At 48.0% G+C, this 23,324-nt stretch overlaps 1 protein-coding gene across 11 annotated transcripts; it reads right to left on the bottom strand.

The window, feature by feature from the left end:
- Positions 1-331: 331 nt before the first annotated feature.
- MSTO1 (misato mitochondrial distribution and morphology regulator 1) lies at positions 332-4,593 on the bottom strand. 11 transcript variants are annotated; one of them, XM_063626792.1, is made up of 14 exons: positions 4,331-4,593; positions 4,103-4,238; positions 3,552-3,621; positions 3,369-3,444; positions 3,057-3,111; positions 2,833-2,971; positions 2,568-2,685; positions 2,352-2,486; positions 2,098-2,250; positions 1,693-1,824; positions 1,435-1,619; positions 1,094-1,198; positions 894-1,003; positions 332-627 (listed from the first exon to the last, which is right to left on the bottom strand). In XM_063626792.1, the coding sequence occupies exons 1-14, from the start codon at positions 4,412-4,414 to the stop codon at positions 461-463; spliced, it is 1,665 nt and encodes a 554-aa protein (XP_063482862.1). In that variant the 5' UTR covers positions 4,415-4,593; the 3' UTR covers positions 332-460. The 11 variants fall into 11 exon arrangements, with proteins under 11 accessions (XP_063482862.1, XP_063482866.1, XP_063482858.1 ...); XM_063626796.1 differs by having other exon boundaries at positions 332-602; positions 2,445-2,486; positions 4,331-4,479; XM_063626788.1 differs by having other exon boundaries at positions 332-602; positions 4,331-4,478.
- Between the last annotated feature and the right edge of the window lie 18,731 nt (positions 4,594-23,324).

Genomic DNA, 23,324 nt, shown 5'->3' with positions numbered 1-23,324 from the left:
GTGGCGCGATCTCGGCTCACTGCAAGCTCCGCCTCCCGGGTTCACGCCATTCTCTTGCCTCAGCCTCCCGAGTAGCTGGGACTACAGGCACCCGCCAACACGCCCGGCTAAGTTTTTGTATTTTTAGTAGAGACGGGGTTTCACCGTGTTAGCCAGGATGGTCTCGATCTCCTGACCTCGTGATCCGCCCGCCTCAGCCTCCCAAAGTGCTGGGATTACAGGCTTGAGCCACCGCGCCCGGCCAAATCGCAGTGTTTCTAAATGTAAAAAGTGCATATGTTGGTGTAGCTAGTCCCGCGACATTGAGCTCCTCTGCACGAAGACACTGAGCTCCTGCATCCAGCTGTTTTTATTGCAAACTAGCTCCTTTCTCCCACACTGGGAACTTTAGTCCACGAGGCTGTCACCATCCTGGTAGCACTGGGCCAGACTTTGTAGCTCCTGCAGCAGCTCTGCTACATCATCGTGCTCCACTCCAGCATCCATGAAGCTGGCCCAGCGCCGCAAGTCGAGTTTGGTGAGGTCTCTGGCCAAGGCTTCCAGGGTCTGGTGCAGGGACGAAGAGGAACACAGTGCCCCAAACACTGGGACGCTCTCCACTGCTGTGGAGGGAGAGGAAACAGAGACCTGTAGATGGATGATTATTCTGCCCTGGGACTCTGCCAAACTGATAAGGAAGTCCAACCTTAGTAGACTTGATTGTAAACTCAACAAATTTGGTGTATTGTCCCCTTAGTACACCAGTACTCCAAAGGAAGAACGCTTTTCTTGGGAGCCATAGGGTGAATAAAGGAATGTTTAACTGTGGACTTTTTCGCACTTTTAATCCAGGAATGGAGATAGTAAAAACTCTCCCATACTTGAAATCTCAGTTTTCTTCACCTCCTACCTACCTGCTCCCTTGGGGGAACCATCCAGAACCATACCCGGTGGACTGCAGCTTGAGAAGAGGTGGGGGTAAGGAGGAGCCACCCTGCAGGGAGTCAGCAGCAGATGGGAAGAGCTGTGGGGGCAGAGAACAGCCACTAAGTGCATAAGAAGTCAAGGGAGGGTTGTGGTTGGCAAGAAGGGCAGGAGCAACCGTTACACTGACCTCATGACTCCAGGCTGCTGCTGTTGTAAATACTGAGCCAAGACTTCTTCCCCAGTGGTACATGCATGAAGGGCGGAGGGTGGAGGTGTCCCCAGGGTAAGCTGGCTGCCAGAACAAAGCCCAAACCACTATTAGTCTGTGGCAGCATGAATAAGAAACTAAGAATTCTTATGTTATCAGGCCATCAGCTGGATCAAGGTATTCAGAGCCCTTTTTTTTTTTTTTTTCCTTTTTAAGGGGTGGGGAAGGAACAACATCATTAGAATGCCCCAGAGAAATTAGGGGGAAAAGGATATGAAACAAAAATCTGACAAGGACTCCTAAGGACCAACAGCTCTCACCTCGTGTGGCATGCTCTGTCTATACCCCTCAGCACCACTGACTGGGCAAAGCAACGTGTTCCAGAAGGCTCCCCACATGCAGACAGTGGGGTCCATGGGGTGGCTCCTCCAAACTGCATCAGGGAATCAGGAAGGGACTGGCCTGGAGCCAAGGGGAAAGGGATGATTGCTCCTGCTGTCACCACCTAAAGGGAAGGAAGAGAACACGTTATAGGACATTTTCTCAGCACTGACCTAACCCCTCACAAAGCTTCATACCTTTTTCCCACAGAAGCTCAGCATGTCAGCCAGATGAACCATGGAAACTGGAGAGGAACAAAGGCGATAAGGAACAGTGACTGTGTCCAGGGCTGTAGCCAGGATGGCACTGCAGTGGAAGGGCAGAGTGGCCTGTAAGAAGACACCAAGAGGGGCACTTGGCCTCAGGCCTGGAAAAGAATGTGTGGAGGCAGAATATTAACACCAGAAAGATCCAGGGGACGAAGCAGGGGTATGTTTGGCCCCAGGCTGGACAAGCATAGGACAGTGTGATCTGAGAGGCCACATCACAGCTGAGTTCAAGCTCGGGCCTCAGGAACAGAGCCAGTAACAGACAGTGGCTGACTGGGAGTATGAGGAGGCCCTGTAGCCTGCTGCAGTCAGAACAAGAGCACCGAGACTTACATCATAATGCAGGTAAGGGAAGGTGACAGGTGGCTCAGGTCGCAGGCCCAGGCTCCCACCCAAGGACAAGGGGCAGACGAGAGAGCTGTGAGCAGTCAGGTGCACGAGACCAAAAGCTGTGTTTAATAGACGATAGATGTTTCTCTGGGCCTCCTGGTGAAGAAAGAGTAGTTTGCATTAAGGAAGTCTCCCACTGGGATTCTCATTTCTCCCTCCCCACCGTGTGACTGTTTACTTCTCTAAGTTCCACTCACCCCACGATGGTAGGGACCAGGTAGCAGGCCCCAGGTTATTATTCCCCGCCCTGAATATTCATCTTGTAGCAGCTCTGCCGCCTTCGCGCCTACCCCAGAGAAGCCATCATGCAGGTCACACAGGATCTGGAAGCCCTGGGCGGAGGTGAGTGATGAAAGATAGTTAGCAAGATGAGAAGAGCTTCCACCCTGGAGTGCACGTTTCCATGTCGCTACCTGCAAGTAGTCACATTCCTCCACGTAGAAGTGCAGCCTGTCCTCCAGCTCTTCCTGGTACTTGGGTTCCTTTAGGACACTTTCCCCTTGTCCAAAAGCCTCCAGCCGACCTGCTTCCCTGCCACAAGTAAACACGATCCAAGACTTACATCTCTTCCCTCAACTTCTTGTCCTGGGGAAGGGCAGGGAAGATGGCCTCGAGAGCCTCATCCTGCATTGGTGGGGACCCAGGTTTCTTGCCTCAAAGCCTCTGGGGTCCCCATACCCATCATGGTTGTACTTCTGAATCATACAGATGCTCCGGGGATGGAGATGGACTCTGAGGAAGTCTGACCAGACCCTGATGCTGCCCTCTGTAGGGATAAGTGGTTTTGGAGTTGTAGCAGTCGTGAGTGATGGGGAACCTGAAGACAAGCAGAGGGAATGTACCTTTCTCCACGTTTCTGCTCTACCCAAACCCCCATCCATCAGTATCCGGAGAAGTCTCACCTTTGCCATTGGGAATGGATTTGACCCTCCAAACACCATCACTACTCAGCACTCCCTGGGAGGGGTGAGAAAAATCTACATTTAGTTCCAGGCAGTTTAGAGGCAAAGGTTGCTTCATCCTCCTTGAGTTGGCTGGCCACACCACATAGCCTCCTTTCTGTTCACCGAGTCGCAGTCCTTAGGAAAAGGAGTGCTTTTTCCCAAAATATCATTCTAAGACATTTAAAATGATTAAAATCCCCTTTTACCTGCCCCTATGGAGACCCTCGGGTTGTAGCACTGCGTTAAAAAGTTCAGGGCAGAGGCCCTCACCTCTGCACTCAGAAAGTCCTGGAGATAAGGGTTCTTGGGATAGAGTTCCTCTTTGTGTGTGGTGAGCTTCCCCTGCCTGAAAGAGATTGGAGATTGATCAAAGAAACTGCACTCTGATCAGAGTTATCCAGCGTTCTGTGTACATACACGATCCCCACCCTTATCCATACATCAATTACACACCATGCTATTGCAGCATCCAACTGTTTGTCCCTGTAGAGTCCACCTCCCTCTTGTAGGGAGCTCAAACTACCTGTACAGAAATAACAGAGACAATGTTAGGTCAAAGCCTGGGCACGCTCCCCCTCTAGCTAACCTTCCTCTGATCACCTGACAACCTGCTGTCACCATCTCTCCAGCACTTGGCTCTTCCAAGCTTTCTGGGATTTACACTAGTTGGGGGGATTCTCCCTGGCCTAGGAGAATCTAGATTCCATCTTTCCGTTCCCCCCTTAGTCATTAGCTGTGGGACCGGGGGGAAAAACCACATCCAGGGGTCCTACAGGAGTGCTGTAGTTCAAGTCCTCACTGTCTCCAGGGCCTAGCAGCCTATTCCCGAGATGGCTCTTGAGCAACTGTCGTGGGCCCCTCGAGTGTTGGCATGTTGTGCTCAGCTCCTCATCTCTGGTCCTGGAGCTCGGTAAGGTGGGAGGATCTTGAAGATAACGGCAGCGCAAAAACTAGGCATGCGGAAGGGAAACACGGGGCATCGGCTGACCCTGCCACCACCTCACCCTTCAGATCCATGAGGATGAGTCGCGGCGTGTAGGTCTCCTGGCCGTGCAGCGTCCGGCCCGTACGATACAGGACGTCGGGGCACAGCTCGCCCGGGGGCTCCTTGGCATCGGTCGCTCGGCCCAGCGCAGCATCCTGGGGAAGCAGAGAGGACCAGGCAGGCTGGCTGAACGTCGGGACTGTAGATCCCCAAGGGCTCCTCGTGGGCAGTTGCCGGCCGACCTCACCTGCTGGTTCCACCAGTGCGCCCCCACGAAACCGGCAAAATGTCCCAACTGCAGTGTGAGGACCTCCCGGGCCCCGCCCGCCATACTGCGCGGCTCCACGGGGCCGCAGCGCCCCAGCCCCGCCGCTCGCTGCTCCTAGCCGATTGGCTTGGCAGGCGCGTGGGCGGGTGTTATCCTCGGCCACCTATTGGTCCGCAAACACATCCTTTCCCATTGGAGAAACGATGCGCCGATCCGTTCCTACTTCTTCCTAGACGTGGCCCAGTCCGGTTTCTCTGTGGTTGCCTGCGAGGGGCGGGGCTCCACGTTCCACGCCGTTGCTCCTGCTCCACGTTGGAGCGGGGTGGGCGCCGTCTCCGCCGCTGACGGGGCCGTCAGGGCGCGGGCCGCGGAAGGCTCTGCCTCGTACTTTCCTTGAGGTCTTATCCCTTCTCACAGATCTCTCCGCTGGCTGATAGCTCTCCGGGCAAAAATAAAACCTTGCCAGAAAAGCGGAAGGTCCCGTAAAGCCTCCCATGCCTCCTCATCTCTTCAGAAGTCACGCGGACCACGACTAATACCCTGTGGACTGGCCTAGCTATCATCTCTATCGTTTACATATATTTATCTGTGTCTGTGTATGTAACACCTTATGTAAATAGAGTATATATCTGTTGGCGTCTTTTGCTCAATATGGTTTATGTAATTCATATTTTTGCATATATCTATAATTCATTTTCATCGCTGCGGAATAGTCCATTGTATGAATACACCACCACTGATCTATTCTAAAGAAAGAATAGGCTGGGCGCGGTGGCTCACGCCTGTAATCCCAACACTTTGGGAGGCTGAGGCGGGCAGATCACTAGGTCAGGAGACCGAGACCATCCTGGCTAACACGGTGAAACCCCGTCTCTACTAAAAATACAAAAAATTAGCCCAGCGTGGTGGCGGGCGCCTGTATTCCCAGCTAATCGGGAGGCTGAGGCAGGAGAATGGCGTGAACCCGGGAGGCGGAGCTTGCAGTGCGGGGAGATCACGCCACTGCCCTCCTGCCTGGGCGACAGAGCGAGACTCTGACTCAGAAAAAAAAAAAAAAAGAATATATTCTACTGATAATAGCTTTTGGTATTGTTTCCAATTTTTGGGCTATTGGGTGCTATGATTAACATTCTTGTGTGTATTTGGAAAGAAGGCAAGGGCCAGGCGCGGTGGCTTACGCTTGTAATCCCAGCACTTTGGGAGGCCGAGGCGGGAGGATCAATTGAGGTCAGGAGGTTGAGACCAGCCAGGCCAACATGATGAAACCCCGGTCTCTACTAAAAATATAAAACATGTAGCCGGGTGTGGTGGCGGGCGCTTGTACTCCCAACTACTCAGGAGGCTGAGTCAGGGAATCATTTGAACCTGGGAGGCAGACGTTGCAGTGAGCCGAGATCGCGCCACTGCACTCCAGCCTGGGCAACAAGAGCAAACCACCTCTCAACAACAACAACAACAAAAAGGCCGGGCGCGGTCGTTCACGCCTGTAATCCCAGCACTTTGGGAGGCCGAGGCGGGCGGATCACGAGGTCAGGAGATCAAGACCATCCTGGCTAACAAGGTGAAACCCCGTCTCTACTAAAAATACAAACAGTTAGCCGGGCGTGGTGACGGGCGCGGTCTGTAGTCCCAGCTACTTGGGAAGCTGAGGCAGGAGAATGGCGTGAACCCAGGAAGTGGAGCTTGCAGTGAGCCGAGATCGCGCCACTGTACTCCAGCCTGGGCAACAGGGCCAGACTCCATCTCAAAAAAAAAAAAAAAAAAAAAGATAAGGCAAATATTGGTTGGGCGCCGAGGCTCATGCCTGTATTCCCACGTTTTGGTGAGGCTGAGGCAGGAGGATCGCTTGAGTCCAGAAATTTGAGAATTTGAGGCTAGACTGGACAATGTAGTGAGACTCCCCCCCCAGCCTCTCTATAAAAGAATTTTTCAAAAAATTAGCTAGGCAGCCCACATCTGTAGTCCTAACCAGAAGCCAGGGTGGGAGTATCGCTTCAGCCCAGGAATTAGAGGCTGCGGTGAACCATAATTGGACCACTGCACTCCAGCCAGAGACAGAGGGAGACCCTGTCTCAAAATTTTAAAAAGTAACAAAATGTCAATTGAATCTAGGTGAAGATTATAGGTGTTCTTTTGCAGTACTCTCTCAGCATTCCTGTAGGTTTGAAATTTTTTCAAAAAAAAAAGCAGGCCGGGCGCGGTGGCTCACGCTTGTAATCCCAGCACTTTGGGAGGCCGAGGAGGGCAGATCACAAGGTCAGGAGATCGAGACCACGGTGAAACTCCGTCTCTACTAAAAAATACAAAAAAATTAGCCGGGCGTGGTGGCGGCCGCCTGTAGTCCCAGCTACTCGGGAGGCTGAGGCAGGAGAATGGCGTGAACCCGGGAGGCGGAGCTTGCAGTGAGCCGAGATCGCGCCACTGCACTCCAGCCTGGGCGACAGAGTGAGACTCCGTCTCATAAAAAAAAAAAAAAAAAAGTTAGATGCTCTTATCTCTTCTGAGTTCTTTGTATTTTCACATGTATTATATTTAGTTTTATTTATTTATTTTGAGAAGGTCTCACTCTCTTTGCCCTGGCTGGAGTGCAGTGGTGCAATCTCCTAGCTCACTGCAGCTTCAACCTCTTGGGCTGAAGCGATGCAATTACAGGCATAGGCCACCGCACCCGGCTAATTTTTGTATTTTTTGTACAGAAGGGGTTTCACCATCTTGCCCAGGCTGGTCTCCTGAGCTCAAGCGATCTGCCCACTTCGGCCTCCCAAAATATTGGGATTACAGGTGTGAGCCAATGTGCCCGGCTACTATTTCACTTTTCTAAGTATGATGTGGGCTGAAAAGGTTTAATAGATACTCTGACAGTTTAAGGAAGTTCTCTGTCCTGATTTGCTAAGAGTTTTGATCATGAATAGATTTGAATGTTTTTTACAGCTTTCTCCAAACCAAGATAATTACATTATTTTATCCTTCCTTTGTTGTGCTAATGAATAAATTACATCGTTAGATTTTCATGTAATACTATCTTGCATTCCTAAAATAAACCTAAACTCGGCCGGGTGCGGTGGCTTACTCCTGTAATACTAGCACTTTGGGAGGCCGAGGCAGGCGGATCACGAGGTCAGGAGTTCGAGACCATCCTGGCCAACATAGTGAAAACCCTGTCTCTAGTAAAAATACAAAAATTATCTGGGCGTGGTGGCACGTGCCTGTAATCCCAGCTACTTGAGAGGCTGAGGCAGGAGAATCGCTTGAACCAGGGAGTCGGAGGTTGCAGTGAGCCAAGATTGCACCACAGCACTCCAGCCTGGTGACAGAGCAAGACTCCGTCTCAGACAAACAAACAAACAAAAAACCTAAATTCATTTATGTTGATTATCCTTTTAAAATATTGGATCTGGCTGGGTGTGGTGGCTCACACCTGTAATCCCAGGACTTTGGGAGGCCAAGGTGGGCGGATCACAAGGTCAGAAGTTCAAGACCAGCCTGGCAAACATGGAGAAACCCCATCTCTACTAAAAATACAAAATTAGCAGGATGAGGTGGCGCGTGCCTGTAATCCCAACTACTCAGGAGTCTGAGGCAGGATAATTGCTTGAACCCAAGAGGCAAAGGTTGCAGTGAGCCAAGATAGGGCCACTGCACTCCAGCCTGTGCGACAGATGGAGACTCCGTCTCAAAAAATAAATAAATATAAAATATTGGATCTGGGCCGGCTGCAATGGCTCATGCCTGTAATCCCAGCACTTTGGAAGGCTGAGGCAGGTGGATCACTTGACCCCAGGAGGTCAAAACAAGCCTGGGTAACATAGTGAGATCTTGTTGCTACAAAAAAAAAAAAAAAAAAAAGGCCAGGTGCGATGGCTCACGCCTGTAATCCCAGCACTTTGGGAGGCTGAGGCAGGCGGATCACCTGAGGTCAGGAATTTGAGAACAACCTGACCAACATGGTGAAACCCTGTCTCTACTAAAAATACAAAAATTAGCTGGCAGTGGTGGCACGCGCATGTGGTCCCAGCTCCTTGGGAGGCTGGGGCAGAAGAATCTCTTGAACCTGGGAGGCCAAGGTTGCAGTGAGCCGAGATCACGTCATTGCACTCCAGCCTGGAAGACAGAGTGAGACTCCGTCTGAAAAAAAAAAAAAAAGAAGAAAAAATAGAAAAAAAAAGTTGTATCTTGGCCAGGCACAGTGGTTCACACCTGTCATCCCCAGCATTTTGGGAGGCTGAGGCAGGCGGATCACTTAAGGCCAGGAGTTCGAGACCAGCCTGGCCAACGTGGCGAGACCCCGTCTCTACTAAAAATACAAAAAAAAAAAAAAAAGCTGGGCATGGTGGCCAGCGCCTGTAGTCCCAGCTACTCGGGAGGCTGAGGCAGGAGAATTGCTTAAACCCAGGAGGCAGAGGTTGCACTGAACTGAGATTATGCTACCGCAGTGCAGCCTGGGTGATAGAGCAAGACTGTCAAAAAAAAGAAAAAAAAAGTTGGATCTATTTACTGATATTTTGTTTTGCATTCATATGTATGAATGGGATTGGCTAATTTTCCTTTTCTTTAATGTTTTTGTCAGCATTTGATATTAGAGTAACAGTGGCCACAAAAACAAGTTGGGAAGTATTTCCCTTTTTCTATTTTCCACAAGAAGTTATATGAGATTGGCATCATTTCTTTAAATGTTTGCTGGAGTTTACAGGCCAAGTTAATATAGACCTAGAGTGGGTTTTTCTTTGTTTTTGTTTTTAAGACATTATCTCATCATTGTCAGCCAGGCTGGAGGGAGTGCAATGGCTGGATCAGAGCTCACTGCAGCTTGAACCCCTGAACTCAAGTGATCCTCACACTTCAGCCTCCGGAGTAGCTGTGACTACATGATTTTAAACTTTTTTGTAGAGAGGAGGTCTCTCTATGTTGCTCAGGCTGGTCATGAACTCCAGGACTCAAGCCATCCTCCCACATCGGCCTCTGAAAGTGCTGGGATGACAGGAGTGAACCGTGCCCTGCCTGCAGTGTTTGCAGAAAAGTTTTCACCTATGAATTATTCAAGTTGTGTATTAGTATAGGAGTATTTAAAGTTTATTTTTTTGTGTGTCAATATTGGTAAGCCATATGTTTTTGGAAATTTGTCCATTTCATCTACAAATTCAGAGCTATTACTACCAAGTTGTTTATTGTGAACTCATTTAACCTGTTTCACATCTGCAGGATCTGTGGTGATGTGGTTTTTTATTTTCAATATTGTCTTTGTTTTGCTTTTTTTTTTTTTTTTTTTTTTTTTTTTTTTTTTTTTTTTTTTTTTGAGACGGAGTCTCGCTCTGTTGCCCAGGCTGGAGTGCAGTGGCGCAATCTCTGCTCACTGCAAGCTCCGCCTCCCGGGTTCACGCCATTCTCCTGCCCCAGCCTCTCCGAGTAGCTGGGACTACAGGCGCCCGCCACCATGCCCGGCTAATTTTTTGTATTTTTAGTAGAGACGGGGTTTCACCGTGGTCTCGATCTCCTGACCTTGTGATCCGCCCGCCTCGGCCTCCCAAAGTGCTGGGATTACAAGCGTGAGCCACCGCGCCCGGCCTGCTTTGTTTTGTTTTGAGATGGAGTCTTGCTCTATTGCCCAGACTCGAGTGCAGTGGCACAATCTCAGCTCACTGCAACCTTCACATCCCAGGTTCAAGTGACTCTCCTGCCTCAGCCTCCCGAGTAGCTGGGATTACAGGTGCCCGCCACCATGCCTGGCTAATTTTTGTATATTTAGTGGAGATGGGGTTTCGCCATGTTGGCCCTACTGGTTTTGAACTCCTGACCTCAGGTGATCCGCCCACCTCAGCCTCCCAAAGTGCTGGGATTACAGGCGTGAGCCACTGCACCCAGCCCAATATTGTCTGTTTTAAAGGCAAAAAATTATCTGTTTTGTGTCAATAGTAAATCAGTTTTTATCAATTTTAATATTTTTAAATATTTAATTTTATCATTTTTTGAGATAGGATCTCGCTTTGTCACTCAAGCTGGAGTGCAGTGGCACAAACATGGCTCATTGCAACTTCAACCTCTTGGGCTCAAGCCATCCTCCCACCTCAGCCCCCAAAGTAGCTGGGACTACAGGCGTGCACCATCACACCCAGCTAATTTTGCATTTTTTGTAGAGGTGAGGTTTCGCCATGTTGCCCAGGCTGGCCTTGAAGTCCTGGGCTCAAGCAATCCTCCTGCCTTGGCCTCCCAAAGTGCTGGGATTACAGGCCTGAGCCACCGTGCCCTGCCAGCCAGTATTTTCAACATACAAAATTTTTGTTTAAGTTTTGTGTTTAGTAATTACACAATCATTTAATTTGAATTAATTTCTCATTTCCATTCTGATCTTTTTTCCTGACCAATGGGCACATCAGAAAAATACGTTTTAATTTCCAGACATGTGAGGAGTTTCTACTTCTCTTTTTGTTACTGTTTTCTAGTTTAAATTGCGTTAGAATCAGACTACACGGCTGTATGATTTAAATTCTTTGAAATATATTGAGTTGGTTTATGGTCCATTGTCAGTCAGTTTTGAACAGGTTCTTTATGTGCTTCAAAAGAAAGTATATTCAGAAGTTTTGGGATTTGATAGGTGGAAGGTGAGGCCAGAAAGGCAGGCCCACTCTGTATAACTTCTATTGAAAAAGATCTGCGAATAAGTGGACCCATGCAGTCCAAAAACGTTGTTGCTCAGGGGTCAAATATAATGACCTGATGTATTTTCTACTTTGTAGAACAACAAGTGCTTATTAAATTAATAATATGTTTATTAAAGCATTATTTCATAATCTTCCATCTTTCTAGAGGCTTGGTGATGTCCAAGTTCAGCTTTAGGCAACTGAAGTTGCTCTCTTTTCTCTCTGTCTTCCTGGGTTAAAAAGGATGACTGTATTTAGACTGTCAAAAATATATTATGTGAATGTAAAAGAACTTCTACCAAAAGAAAAGAAGTTGTTTTGAGATTTAATTTTTTTTTTCTCTTGGAGACAGAGTCTCGCTCTGTCACCCAGGCTGCAGTACAGTGGCGTGATCTCAGCTCACTGCAACCTCTGCCTCCCAGGTTCAAGCGATTCTCCTGCCTCAGCCTCCCAAGTAGCTGGGATTACAGGTGCCTGCCACCATGCCCAGCTAGTTTTTGTATTTTTAGTAGAGAAGTAGTTTCACCATGTTGTCCAGGCTGGTCTCGAACTCCTGACCTCTGGTGATCCACCTGCCTCGGCCTCCCAAAGTGCTGGGATTACAGACGTGAGCCACTGTGCCCAGTCTGGGATTTCATCTTTAAAAATAATTCCATTAGGACAAGTGTGTTAATCGTGCTATTCAATCTTTATGTTCTTACCAATTCTTTTGTCTCTTTTACCAGTTACTGAAGTATATTAATTCTGTAACCATGATATTCTATTTCTTTTTGTAATTTTTGGTTTATTTTATTTTATTTTATTTTATTTTATTTTATTTTGTTTTTTGAGACAGAGTCTCATTAATGCCCAGGATGGAGTGAAGTGGTGTGATCTCAGCTCACTGCAACCTCCGCCTCTCAGGTTCAAGTGATTCTCCTGCCTCAGCCTCCTGAGTAGCTGGGATTACATGCATGGGGCCACTCAAGTAGCTGGGATTACAGGTGCATGCCACCATGCCCAGCTAATTTTTGTATTTTTAGTAGAGATGGGGTTTCACCATGTTGGCCAGGCTGGTCTCAAAGTCCTGACCTCAAGTGATCTGCCCGACTCGGCCTCCCAAAGTGCTGGGATTACAGGCATGAGCCACCGCGCCTGGCCTGTAGTACACTTTAAGTCAGCTCTAGATTACTTCTAATACCTAATAAAATGCCTACACATAACTTCCATCTTGTGGATTCAGGGTAGTACTTGGCACATGAAAATACAAGTTTTGCTTTTTGGAACATTATGGAATTTTTTTTTGACTGAAAGCAGATGTCCACTGTCTTCCTCACATGCTGTGATCGTGGCTTAGAGGAAAGCACAGTGCCACTCCAGCAGCGAGGGGTTTGCGTTACTTAGGATCAGCAGCTCTTTTTTCCCTTCTTCTGTAGGAGCTAAAATGGAGACAAACACAGGTAAGTGGCAGTTTCCTCCTGCTGCACTGTGTTCCCCAGAAAATCGTGTAGTCAGAGGCTACTATATCCAAATTACGTTCTGAGGTAATTATCATCTCCCAAGAGATCTTACTTCTAGACCCTCACCCCAACAAGCTACTCTTCTTTTGTATGCATTATTTCCTTTTCTGTGTCTACTCCTCCAATCCAGCATGGAGCTGTCCCTCCACTCCAAGAGTGTCTTCTGGACTTCACCCAGAGTGAGACTGTGCCTCAAAAAAAAAAAAAAAAGAAAGAAAGAAAGAAGGAAAAAACATAAGGGATTCTGGTGAAAATGTCAAGAATGAGACTCTGGCATCTGCATTTTTTTGTTTGTTTGAGACAGTCTCCCTCTGTTGCCCAGGGTGGAGTTGCAACCTCGGCTCACTGCCTTGGCCTCCTGGGCTCAATCAATTCTCCTGCCTCAGCCTCCCAAGTGGCTGGGATTACAGGCAGCCACTGCCACATCCAGCTGATTTTTGTATTTTTAGTAGAGACGGGATTTCAGCACGTTGGCCAGGCTCAACTTGAACTCCTGACCTCAGGTGATCCGCCTGCCTCGGCCTCCCAAAGTGCTGGAATTACAGGCGTGAGCCCCTGTGCCCAACCAAAGCGAATGTTTTCTAATCCATTTCTGCTTGGAGCCTTGAAGAAACATACATAAGGGATTCTGAGGAAAATGTCCAGAATGAGACTCTGGCATCTGCATTTTTAACTAGCTCTTAGGTGACTCTGCTTTATATCCAGAGTTGAAGGCCCCTGGTCTAGACAGGGTATCCAAGAATCACCAGTGTAAAGAAGAATTTTTCCAATACATTTCTGGTTCCCTAAAAAGATCTTGTCTGGAGAAAATCATGTAGTTGGAAATGTGCTTGCGAGGGACTGGAGGCTGCACCTTGAAAAGTCAATGAATCAACTGGATTTCACTTTGCTACCCACAAAATGGGAACAACTTACTGTTGCCTATTTATTTCACATGGATGAATGAGTTTCAAGTTATGAGTCCACTGTGGGCAAAATGTATGAAAGAAATTAAAAATGATACAGTTATTCCAACTCCAGTATCAGTTCTCCATGGCCTGTTGGTACCCAGGGCACAAGGAGGACAGAATCCATATAAAGACTACCTAGCACTCAAATTCTGGGAGTCTTGTCACCTGGCTCAGGAAGCACTCATTTGTTGTTTGTTGTTGTTGTTGTTGTTGAGATGGAGTTTCGCTCTTGTTGCCCAGGCTGGAGTACAATGGCAAGATCTCTGCTCACCGTAACCTCTGCCTCCTGGGTTCAAGCGATGCTCCTGCCTCAGCCTCCCGAGTAGCTGGGATTACAGGCATGTGCCACCACACTTGGCTAATTTTGTATTTTTAGTAGAGACGGGGTTTCTCCATGTTGGTCAGGCTGGTTTCGAACTTGCAACCTCAAGTGATTCATCCACCTCGGTCTCCCAAAGTGCTGTGATTACAGGCGTGAGCCACTGAGCTCGGCCAGGAAGCGCTCATTTGTAGTTTTGAAATTCTTCAGCTAGGATGAAGCCTCTAAAGCTTGATCAAAGTGCTGTTTGTTGTAGTTGGACTGCAGAAGATCCCGGCAATTTTTCACCCAAAGATGAGCTTAAAAAAAGGCAGAAGAGGCCGGGCGCAGTGGCTCGAACCTGTAATCCCAGCACTTTGGGAGGCTGAGGTGGGCGGATCACGAGGTCAGGAGATCGAGACCATCCTGGCTAACACGGTGAAACCCTGTCTTTACTAAATATACAAAAAATTAGCTGGGGACAGTGGCAGGCGCCTGTAGTCCCAGCTACTTGGGAGGCTGAGGCTGGAGAATGGCGTGAACCCGGGAGGCGGAGCTTGCAGTGAACGGAGATTGCGCCACTGCACTCCAGCCTGGGCGACAGAGTGAGACTCCGTCTCAAAAAATAATAATAATAAAATAAGTAAGAGGCAGAAGAAAACAAACCAGGCAGAAACTGTACTGAACTGGAAATATTCCAGTCTAAGTTATGGGAAATGACTTTAGTTTCCAATATATATTTCTTTTCTCTTTTTTATTTTTTGAGATAGTGTCTTGCTCTGTTGCCCAGGCTAGAAGGCAGTAGTGAGATCACAGCTAAATGTAACCTTGAACTCCTAGGCTCAGGCGATCCTCCTGCCTCAGGCGATCCTCCTGCCTCAGCCTCTCAAAGTGCTGGTGAACCACTGTGCCTGGCCTTGTCAGGTCCATCTTAGACTAAACATTATCATTGGAATCAATATATAAATCAGGCCAGGTGCAGTGGCTTACACCTGTAATCCTAGCACTTTGGGAGCTCAAGTCGGGCGGATCACTTGAGGTCAGGAGTTCAAAATCAGCCTGGCCAACATGGTGAAACCCCGTCTCTACTAAAAATACAAAAAAATTTAGCTGGGCATGGTGGCAGGTGCCTGTAATCCCAGCTACTCAGGAGGCTAACGCAGGAGAATCACTTGAACCTGGGAGGTGGAGGTTGCAATAAGCCGAGATTACACCACTGCACTGCAGCCTGGGCAACAGAGTGAGACTCCATTTCAAAAGAAAAAAAAAAAAAGGAATAAATATACAAGCCAGGCTGAGTGCAGTGGCTCAAGCCTATAATCCCAGCACTTTGGGAGGCCGAGGTGGGCGATCACCTGAGGTCAGGAGTTTGAGACCAGCCAGACCAACATGGTGAAACTCCAACTCTATTTAAAAAAAAAAAAAAAAGCCCCAGCGCAGTGGCTCATGCCTGTAATCCCAGCACTTTGGGAGGCCAAGGCGGTTGGATCACGAGGTCAGGAGATCGAGACCATACTGGCTAACACAGTGAAACCCCGTCTCTACTAAAAATACAAAAAATTAGCCGGGCGTTGTGGTGGGCGCCTGTAGTCCCAGCTACTTGGGAGGCTGAGGCAGGAGAATGGCGTGAACCCGGGAGGCGGAGCTTACAGTGATCCGAGATCGTGCCACGGCACTCTAGCCTGGGTGACAGAGCGAGACTCTGTCTCAAAAACAAAAAAAAAGAAAGAATAAAGAATCAATATATAAAGCATACCAAGTGGATTAAAAATCACTTCTGCGTACTAGCAGGTTTGAAAGGTAAGTCAGAGAATGTGGATGTTATGTGAGTAGCCTTGTTTAAAAAAAGAAAATGTAGGCCAGGCGCCATGGCTTATGCCTGTAATCCCAGCACTTTGGGAGTCCAAGGCAGGAGGATCACATGAGGTCAGGAGTTCGAGACCAGCCTGGCCAACATGGCAAAACCCTGTCTATACTAAAAATACAGAAATTAGCCAGATGTGGTGATGCATGCCTGTAATCCCAGCTACTGGGGAGGCTAAGGCAGGAGAATCGCTTGAACCCGGGGGATGCAGGTTGCAGTGAGCCGAGATCATGCCACTGCACTCCAGTTTGGGCGACAGAGCGAGACTCCATCTCAAAAAAAAAAAAAAAAAAAAAAGAAAGAAAGAAAATGTGGATGCACACAATATTTAACAAAAAAGCAATATATGCAAAATGTAATATCCCTTAAGTTTTGACAACTTATACTGACAACTCTAGAATGCTGACAAATAGTAAAAGGCTCTGTGGGTACTCAGAATTGTTAACCGATGGCAAAAAAATAAAAAACAAAAAAAACCCCGTGGTGACCTCTAAGGTAGGAGTTTATGCTCATAGGTATTAAATATCAAAAGAAAGACTGTTTAGCATCAAAATGCTTCAGGAAGCTTTTAGCCCAATTTCCTTTTGTCACATTGACTTCACCTTGTAACCTGCTTGGCAGTAATACCACGAAGAAATCATGATGGATGAGCTCAGACTGCTCTACATCTGGAGCAAAGGCTTTTCTTTTTTTTTTTCTTTTCTGAGACAGCGTCTTGTTTTGTCGCCCAGCCTAGAGTGCAGTGGTGGGATCTCAGCTCACTGCAGCCTCCTCCTGGGCTTAAGCTCAGGCAATCCGCCTGCCTCAGCTTCCCAAAGTGCTGGGATTATAGGCATGAGCCATCGTGACTGGCAAAGGTTTTTTCTTTAGCTATCAGATCCCTGTTAGAAAATTAAAGCTACAAGACTACCATGGTAACAAGATAACTGAACCTAACAGAGAGAAGACAAGACAGGAAGTTCTTACCATCTGGAATACATAGTATCAGCCAGTCCTGTTTTGCACAGAAATGAGTAACGTGGCAAAGACTGAGTGTTTTTCCGGTTCCCTTCTCACCATCTAAAGTACATGTTGTTAAAGAAAACATGACTACAAGGTGACTAGAAAGGTCACTTGTACTGTCAACAGTACTTATGGGTTTTTTTGTTGTTGTTGTTGTTTGAGACGGAGTCTCGCTCTGTTCTCTGGGCTGGAAAGCAGTGATGTGATCTTGGCTCACTGCAACCTCTGCCTTCCGGGTTCAAGGGATGCTCCTGCCTCAGCCTCCCAAGTAGCTGTGATTACAGGTGTGTACCACCATGCCTGGCTAATTTTTTTTTTTTTTTTTTTGAGACGGAGTCTCGCTCTGTCACCCAGGCTGGAGTGCAGTGGCTCGATCTCGGCTCACTGCAAGCTCCGCCTCCCGGGTTCACGCCATTCTCCTGCCTCAGCCTCTCCAAGTAGCTGGGACTACAGGCGCCCGCCACCGCGCCCGGCTAATTTTTTGTATTTTTAGTAGAGACGGGGTTTCACTGTGGTCTCGATCTCCTGACCTCGTGATCCGCCCGCCTCGGCCTCCCAAAGTGCTAGGATTACAAGCGTGAGCCACCGCGCCCGGCTGAGCCACCGCGCCCGGCTACCTGGCTAATTTTTGTATTTTTAGTAGAGACAGAGTTTCACTATGTTGACCAGGCTCATCTTGAACTCTTGGCCAAAAGTGGTTTGCCTGCCTTGGCCTCCCAAAGTGCTGGGATTACAAGTGTGAGCTACTGCACCTGGCCAGTGTTGATATTTTTTAAAGAAATCCCGGCCGGGTGCGGTGGCTCACACCTGTAATTCTAGCACTTTGTGAGGCCGAGGCAGGTGGATCACCTGAAGTCAGAAGTTCGAGAACAGCCTGACCAACGTGGAGAAACCCTGTCTCTACTAAAAATACAAATTAGTTGGCTGTGGTGGCACATGCCTGTAATCCCACTACTTTGGAGGCCGAGGCGGGAGAATTGCTTGAATCAGGGAGGCAGAGGTTGTGGTGAGCTGAGATGCATCATTGCACTCCAGCCTGTGCAACAAGAGTGAAATTCCATCTTTTTTTTTTTTTTTTTTTTTTTTTTTTTGAGACGGAGTCTCGCTCTTTCACCCAGGCTGGAGTGCAGTGGCGCGATCTCGGCTCACTGCAGGCTCCGCCCCCCGGGGTTCACGCCATTCTCCTGCCTCAGCCTCCCTTGTAGCTGGGACTACAGGCGCCTGCCACCTCGCCCGGCTAATTTTTTGTATTTTTAGTAGAGACGGGGTTTCACCGTGTTAGCCAGGATGGTCTCGATCTCCTGACCTTGTGATCCGCCCGCCTCGGCCTCCCAAAGTGCTGGGATTACAGGCGTGAGCCACCGCGCCCGGCTAGAGTGAAATTCCATCTAAAAAAAAAAAAGAAATTCTGCCCGGGCGTGGTGGCACGCGCCTGTAATCCCAGTGCTTTGGGAGGCCGAGATGGGTGGATCATCTAAGGTCAGGAGTTTGAGACCAGCCTGGGCAACATGGTGAAACCCTGTTTCTACTAAAAATACAAAAAATTAGCTGGGCATGGTGGCGCGTGTCTGTAATCCCAGATACTGGGGAGGCTGAGGCAGGAAAATTGCTTGAACCCAGAAGGCGAAGGCTGCAGTGAGCCGAGATCATGCCACTGCACTCCAGCCTGGGCAGCAGACTGAAACTCCGTCTCAAAAAAAAAAAAAAAGGAGTGGCTGGGTGCTGTGGCTCACACCTGTAATCCCAGCACTTTGGGAGACCAAGGCAGGTGGATCACCTGGGGTCAGGAGTTCGAGACCAGCCTGACCAACATGGTGAAACCCCCTCCCTACTAAAAATACAAAAAAATAGCCAGGCGTGGTGGCGCATGCCCGTAATCCCAGCTACTTAGGAGGCTGAGGCAGGAGAATCGCTTGAACCCAGGAGGCGAAGGATGCAGTGAGCCGAAATCACGCCACTGCACTCCAGCCTGGGCAACAGAGCGAGACTACTTCTAAAAAAAAAAAAAAAAGTTTGGAATTACCTGTCAAATCCTACATCAATCCAATTGTTTTGTTAGGATTTAGTTTCCCTCTTGTTGCCCAGGCTGGAGTGTAATGGCGCTATCTCAGCTCACTGCAACTCTGCCTCCCAGGTTCAAGTGATTCTCCTGCCTCAGCCTCCCGAGAAGCTGGGACTACAGGCGCCTGCCACTATGCTCTGCTAATTTTTTGTGTTTTTAATAAAGACAGGGTTTTACCATGTTGACCAGGCTGGTCTCCAACTCCTGACCTCAGGCTATCCGCCTGCGTTGGCCTCCCAAAATGCTGCAATTACAGGCATCAGCCACCAAGCCCAGCCTTGTCTTCTCATCTGTGACCAAGACTTTGAAAAGTGGATAAGGTCTGGTATTCACTCATGTCTTTGTCTTTTGTATTTTTGAGGCAGGATCTTGCTCAGTTGCCCAGGCTGGAGTGCGGTAGTGCAATCACTGCTCACTGAGGCCTCGGCTTCCCAGGCTCATAAGATCCTCCTGCCTCAGCCTCACAAGTAGCTGGGACCACAGCTGTGCACCACCACCCCTGGCTAATTTTTTGACTTTTTTTTTGATAGAGATGAGGTTTTGCTATGTTGCCCAGGTTGGTCTTGAACTCCTGAGCTCAAGGGATCCTCCCACTTTGGCCTCTCGAAGTGTTGGGATTACAGGCGCGAGCCACCACGCCTGGACCATTCATCTCTTAAAGCTGGAAAAGATATCTCCCATTGTTTTGAGACAGCCTGCTGCCCAAGCTGGAGTGCAGTGGCCCGATCTCAGCTGACTGTAGCCTTGACCTCCGGGCTCAAGTGATCCTTGTACCTAAACCTCTTGAGGAGCTTGGACTACAAGCACATACTACTGTGCACCGCTAATTAAAATTTTTTTTTTGTGGAGTTGGGGACTCTCTATGTTGCCCAGGCTAGTCTTGAACTCTTGGGCTCAAGTGATCCTCCCACCTCGGCCTCCCAAAGTGCTGGGATTACAGGCGTGAGCTACTGTGCCCAGCCTCATTTTTTGTCTTAGCCAAGAATGCTGGTTGCTGTCCCCAAAGCCAGTATGTATATAAAGGTGGCCTAAATGATGATGCCAATTGCTCGTCAAAGTAAACCGTAGATGTAGGGGTAGCAGAGACAATTCTTGCCATCTGGATTCTTCTGTGCTGTGTATAGAGATGCTCCAGTCATGTGACAAGATCATCTGCATGCTGCTGTTTCCATAGAAACCACAGAGGAATTGGCAGATAAAAGGACTGCAATTACAGAGAAAGCTGAAAGACACTTCAGTGGCTTGATTCATTTATTCTACTTCATTTTGTGTTTGTGAAAATAGGTGAAAGCTAGAGATATATTTAAAACACACCCTGCTGAGATCATGTTTTGGGTAATGGGTGATTATTTTTTTCTTTCCACACAGACTATATTAAGATGGGAAGACTCAGAGGGTAGGGGCAGGGAAAGAAAGCTATTGGTTCCTCACATTACAGCACACACCACAAATTAATTTCATTTATGAGAGACAGCAACAAAAAGAAATCAATATCCAGTCTAATGGGGAACTGGACTAGAAAATGCAACACTAGATACTGCTAGAATCCTGGCTTCTGCAGACAAAATTCACTTTAAATGCTGCTCTTCTTATAACAAATCAAGTTATTTCCCTCTCCAGACCCTAGGAAATCCACTTACAAAACTGCAAAATAGCACCAGATTGGTTATTAGAAAATTGGGTTCTGGGCCAGGTGTGTGGTGGCTCATGCCTGTAATCCCAGCACTTTGGGAGGCCAAGATCAGGAGATCGAGACTGTCCTGGCCAACATGGTGAAACTGTGTCTCTACTAAAAATATAAAATATAAAAATTAGCTGGGTGTGGTGGTGTTTGCCTGTAATCCCAGCTACTTGGGAGGCTGAAGCACAAGAATTGCTTGAACCCAGGAGGTGGAGGTTGCAGTGAGCAGAGATCACAGCACTGCACTCCAGCCTAACAACAGAGTGAGATTCCATCTCAAAAAAAAAAAAAAGAAAAAGAAAAATAAATTGAACTTAATAAGTATCGAGTATTCGACAACTCTATGCTCAGCAAAATCCATGGCACTAGGTGAATTCACTAGTCAGGATTACATGGGAGCAGGTATGGACGGAGCTGGCCAGTGTATGTTACCACAGTGTCAGACAGGGAGAATCTGGGTTCCAGAGTGCTATCTCAAGTGCACTATCTGAGTAAATGCAAATCTACTAAGTATCAGTTTCAGTTTTCCTATGCAAAGTGAGGACAAGAACACAGATTATAATCCCTGAGAAACCCCATATACATATTAGTAACTCACCAGTTTATTATCATTGGTGCGGGAAATAGCTCTGGGACTCTAAACTGGAACATGGTTATCTACGTGAGCAGAAATGCTTTGGCGTGCCTGGGTCCCCACGTGTGAAAAACATTCAGGGTCCAACTACAAGAGAAACCATTTCAATGTTTTGGGGTTATCAACTTAATTTTTTTTTTTTTTTTTTTGAGACCAAGTCTCTCGCTCTGTAGCCCAGGCTGCAGTGTAGTGGCGTGATCTTGGCTCACGGCAACCTCTGCCTCCCAGGTTCAAGCTATTCTCCTGCCTCAGACTCCAGAGTAGCTGGGATTACAGTGCATGCCACTGCACCTGGCTAATTTTTTGTATTTTTGGCAGAGACAGGGTTTCACTATGTTGGCCAGGCTGGTCTTGAACTCCCGACCTCAGGTGATCCGCCCACCTCTGCCTCCCAAAGTGCTAGGATTACAGGCGTGACCAACCATGCCTGGCCGGCGTTATAAAACTTTTTATGCTTGCTATAACACTCAGAAGGTGAGCCATGTCTGCAACAGGGATGTCACTAACATACATTTTCCTTCTATGTATAAAGGATCCTTGTTATTATTTATGATTCACTAAGTCCAATGACATTATTCATATTCTGTATCTGTTCCAGTCTGTGTATTGTCTTATCAGGGATCTGTCCCATATGGAAACAAACAATTCTGTCGGGGATTGTTCAGGAGCATACATAACATAGCCATTAAAAAACCTGAAGCAAATTAGCCGGGCGAGGTGGCGGGCGCCTGTAGTCCCAGCTACTCGGGAGTCTGAGGCAGGAGAATGGCGTGAATCCGGGAGGTGGAGCTTGCAGTGAGCCGAGATCGTGCCACTGCACTCCAGCCTGGGCGACAGAGCCAGACTCCGTCTCAAAAAAAAAAAAAAAAAAAAAAAAACAATAAAAAACCTGAAGCAGAGGCCAGGCACAGTGGCTCATGCCTATAATCCCAGCACTCTGGGAGGCCGAGGCAGGCAGATCACGAGGTCAGGAGATCGAGACAATCCTGGCTAGCGCAGTGAAACTCCGTCTCTACTAAAAATACAAAAAAATTTACCAGGCTTGGTGGTGGGCCCCTGTAGCCCCAGCTGCTCGGGAGGCTGAGGTGGGAGAATGGCGTGAACCTGGGAGGCGGAGTTTGCAGTAAGCCGAGATTGCGCCACTGCACTCCAGCCTGGGCGACAGAGTGAGACTCTGTCTCAAAACAACAACAACAACAACAACAACAAACCTGAAGCAGGAAAGCGTTTTTTTTTTTTTTTTTAGACAGAATCTCGCTCTGTCGCCCAGGCTGGAGTGCAGTGGCATGATCTTGGCTCACTGCAACCTCCGCCTCCTGGGTTCAAGCAATTCTCATGCCTCAGCCTCCCAAGTAGCTGGTATTACAGGCATGCCCTACCACACCTGGCTAATTTTTTTATATTTTTAGTAGGGATGGGGTTTCGCCATGTTGGCCAGGCTGGTCACGAACTCCTGATGTCAAGTCATCTGCCCACCCTGACCTCCCAAAGTGCTTGGATTACAGGCATGAGCCACCCACGCCTAGCCTTTAACTGGCATCTTTATCGCTAAACCTTTGATGTTTCATCTTTCATAGTCTTTCAGCTTACCAAATAATAGGTTTAACATTCAGCTAATCAAAAAACTTGGGAGCCAGGTGTGGTGGTCCACTCCTGTAGTCCCAGCTACTTGAGAGCAAAAGTGGAAGGAGTGCTTGAGGCCAGGAGTTTGAGATCAGGATGGGCAATGCAGTGAGACCCCATTAAAAAAAAAAAAGAGAGAGAGAGAAACAAGGCTTAGGTGGTTCCAGAATGATGTCAAAATAAGTCTCAAATTCCTTAGCATGACAAGGCCACTGTGATGACTTCAATCCTAGTTTCTAGTTTCATTTATAGCCATAGGACCGTGCTAAAACATGTCATTTTACTGCTTCGATTCTTCTGCTCATTCTACTTCAACTTCCCTCTCTCCCCATTTATTTACTTATTTATTTATTTAATTTTCTTTTTGAGAGTCTCACTCTGTCACCCAGGCTGGAGTACAGTGGCATGACCTCTGCTCACTGCAACCTCCCCCTCCCAGGTTCTAGTGATTTTCGTGCCTCAACCTCCATGCAGCTGGGATTACAGGCGCCTGCCACCACGCCTGGCTAATTTTTGTATTTTTAGTAGAGACGGGGTTTCATCATGTTGGCCAGGCTGGTCTCGAACTCTTAGCTTCATGTGATCCACCCGCCTCGGTCTCCCAAAGTACTGAGATTACAGGTGTGAGCCACCGCACCTGGCCCTCTGTCCCCATTTAAATCTTACGCATTCATCAAGTCTCAACTCAAATGTCACATCCTCAGTGAAAATTTGCCAGACACCTC

This window comes from Symphalangus syndactylus, chromosome 12, assembly GCF_028878055.3.
Source record: "Symphalangus syndactylus isolate Jambi chromosome 12, NHGRI_mSymSyn1-v2.1_pri, whole genome shotgun sequence".
In the NCBI taxonomy this organism is placed as follows: domain Eukaryota; kingdom Metazoa; phylum Chordata; class Mammalia; order Primates; family Hylobatidae; genus Symphalangus; species Symphalangus syndactylus.
The sequence above is the reverse complement of the archived record's forward strand: the minus strand, read 5'-3'. Positions and strand labels throughout refer to the sequence as shown.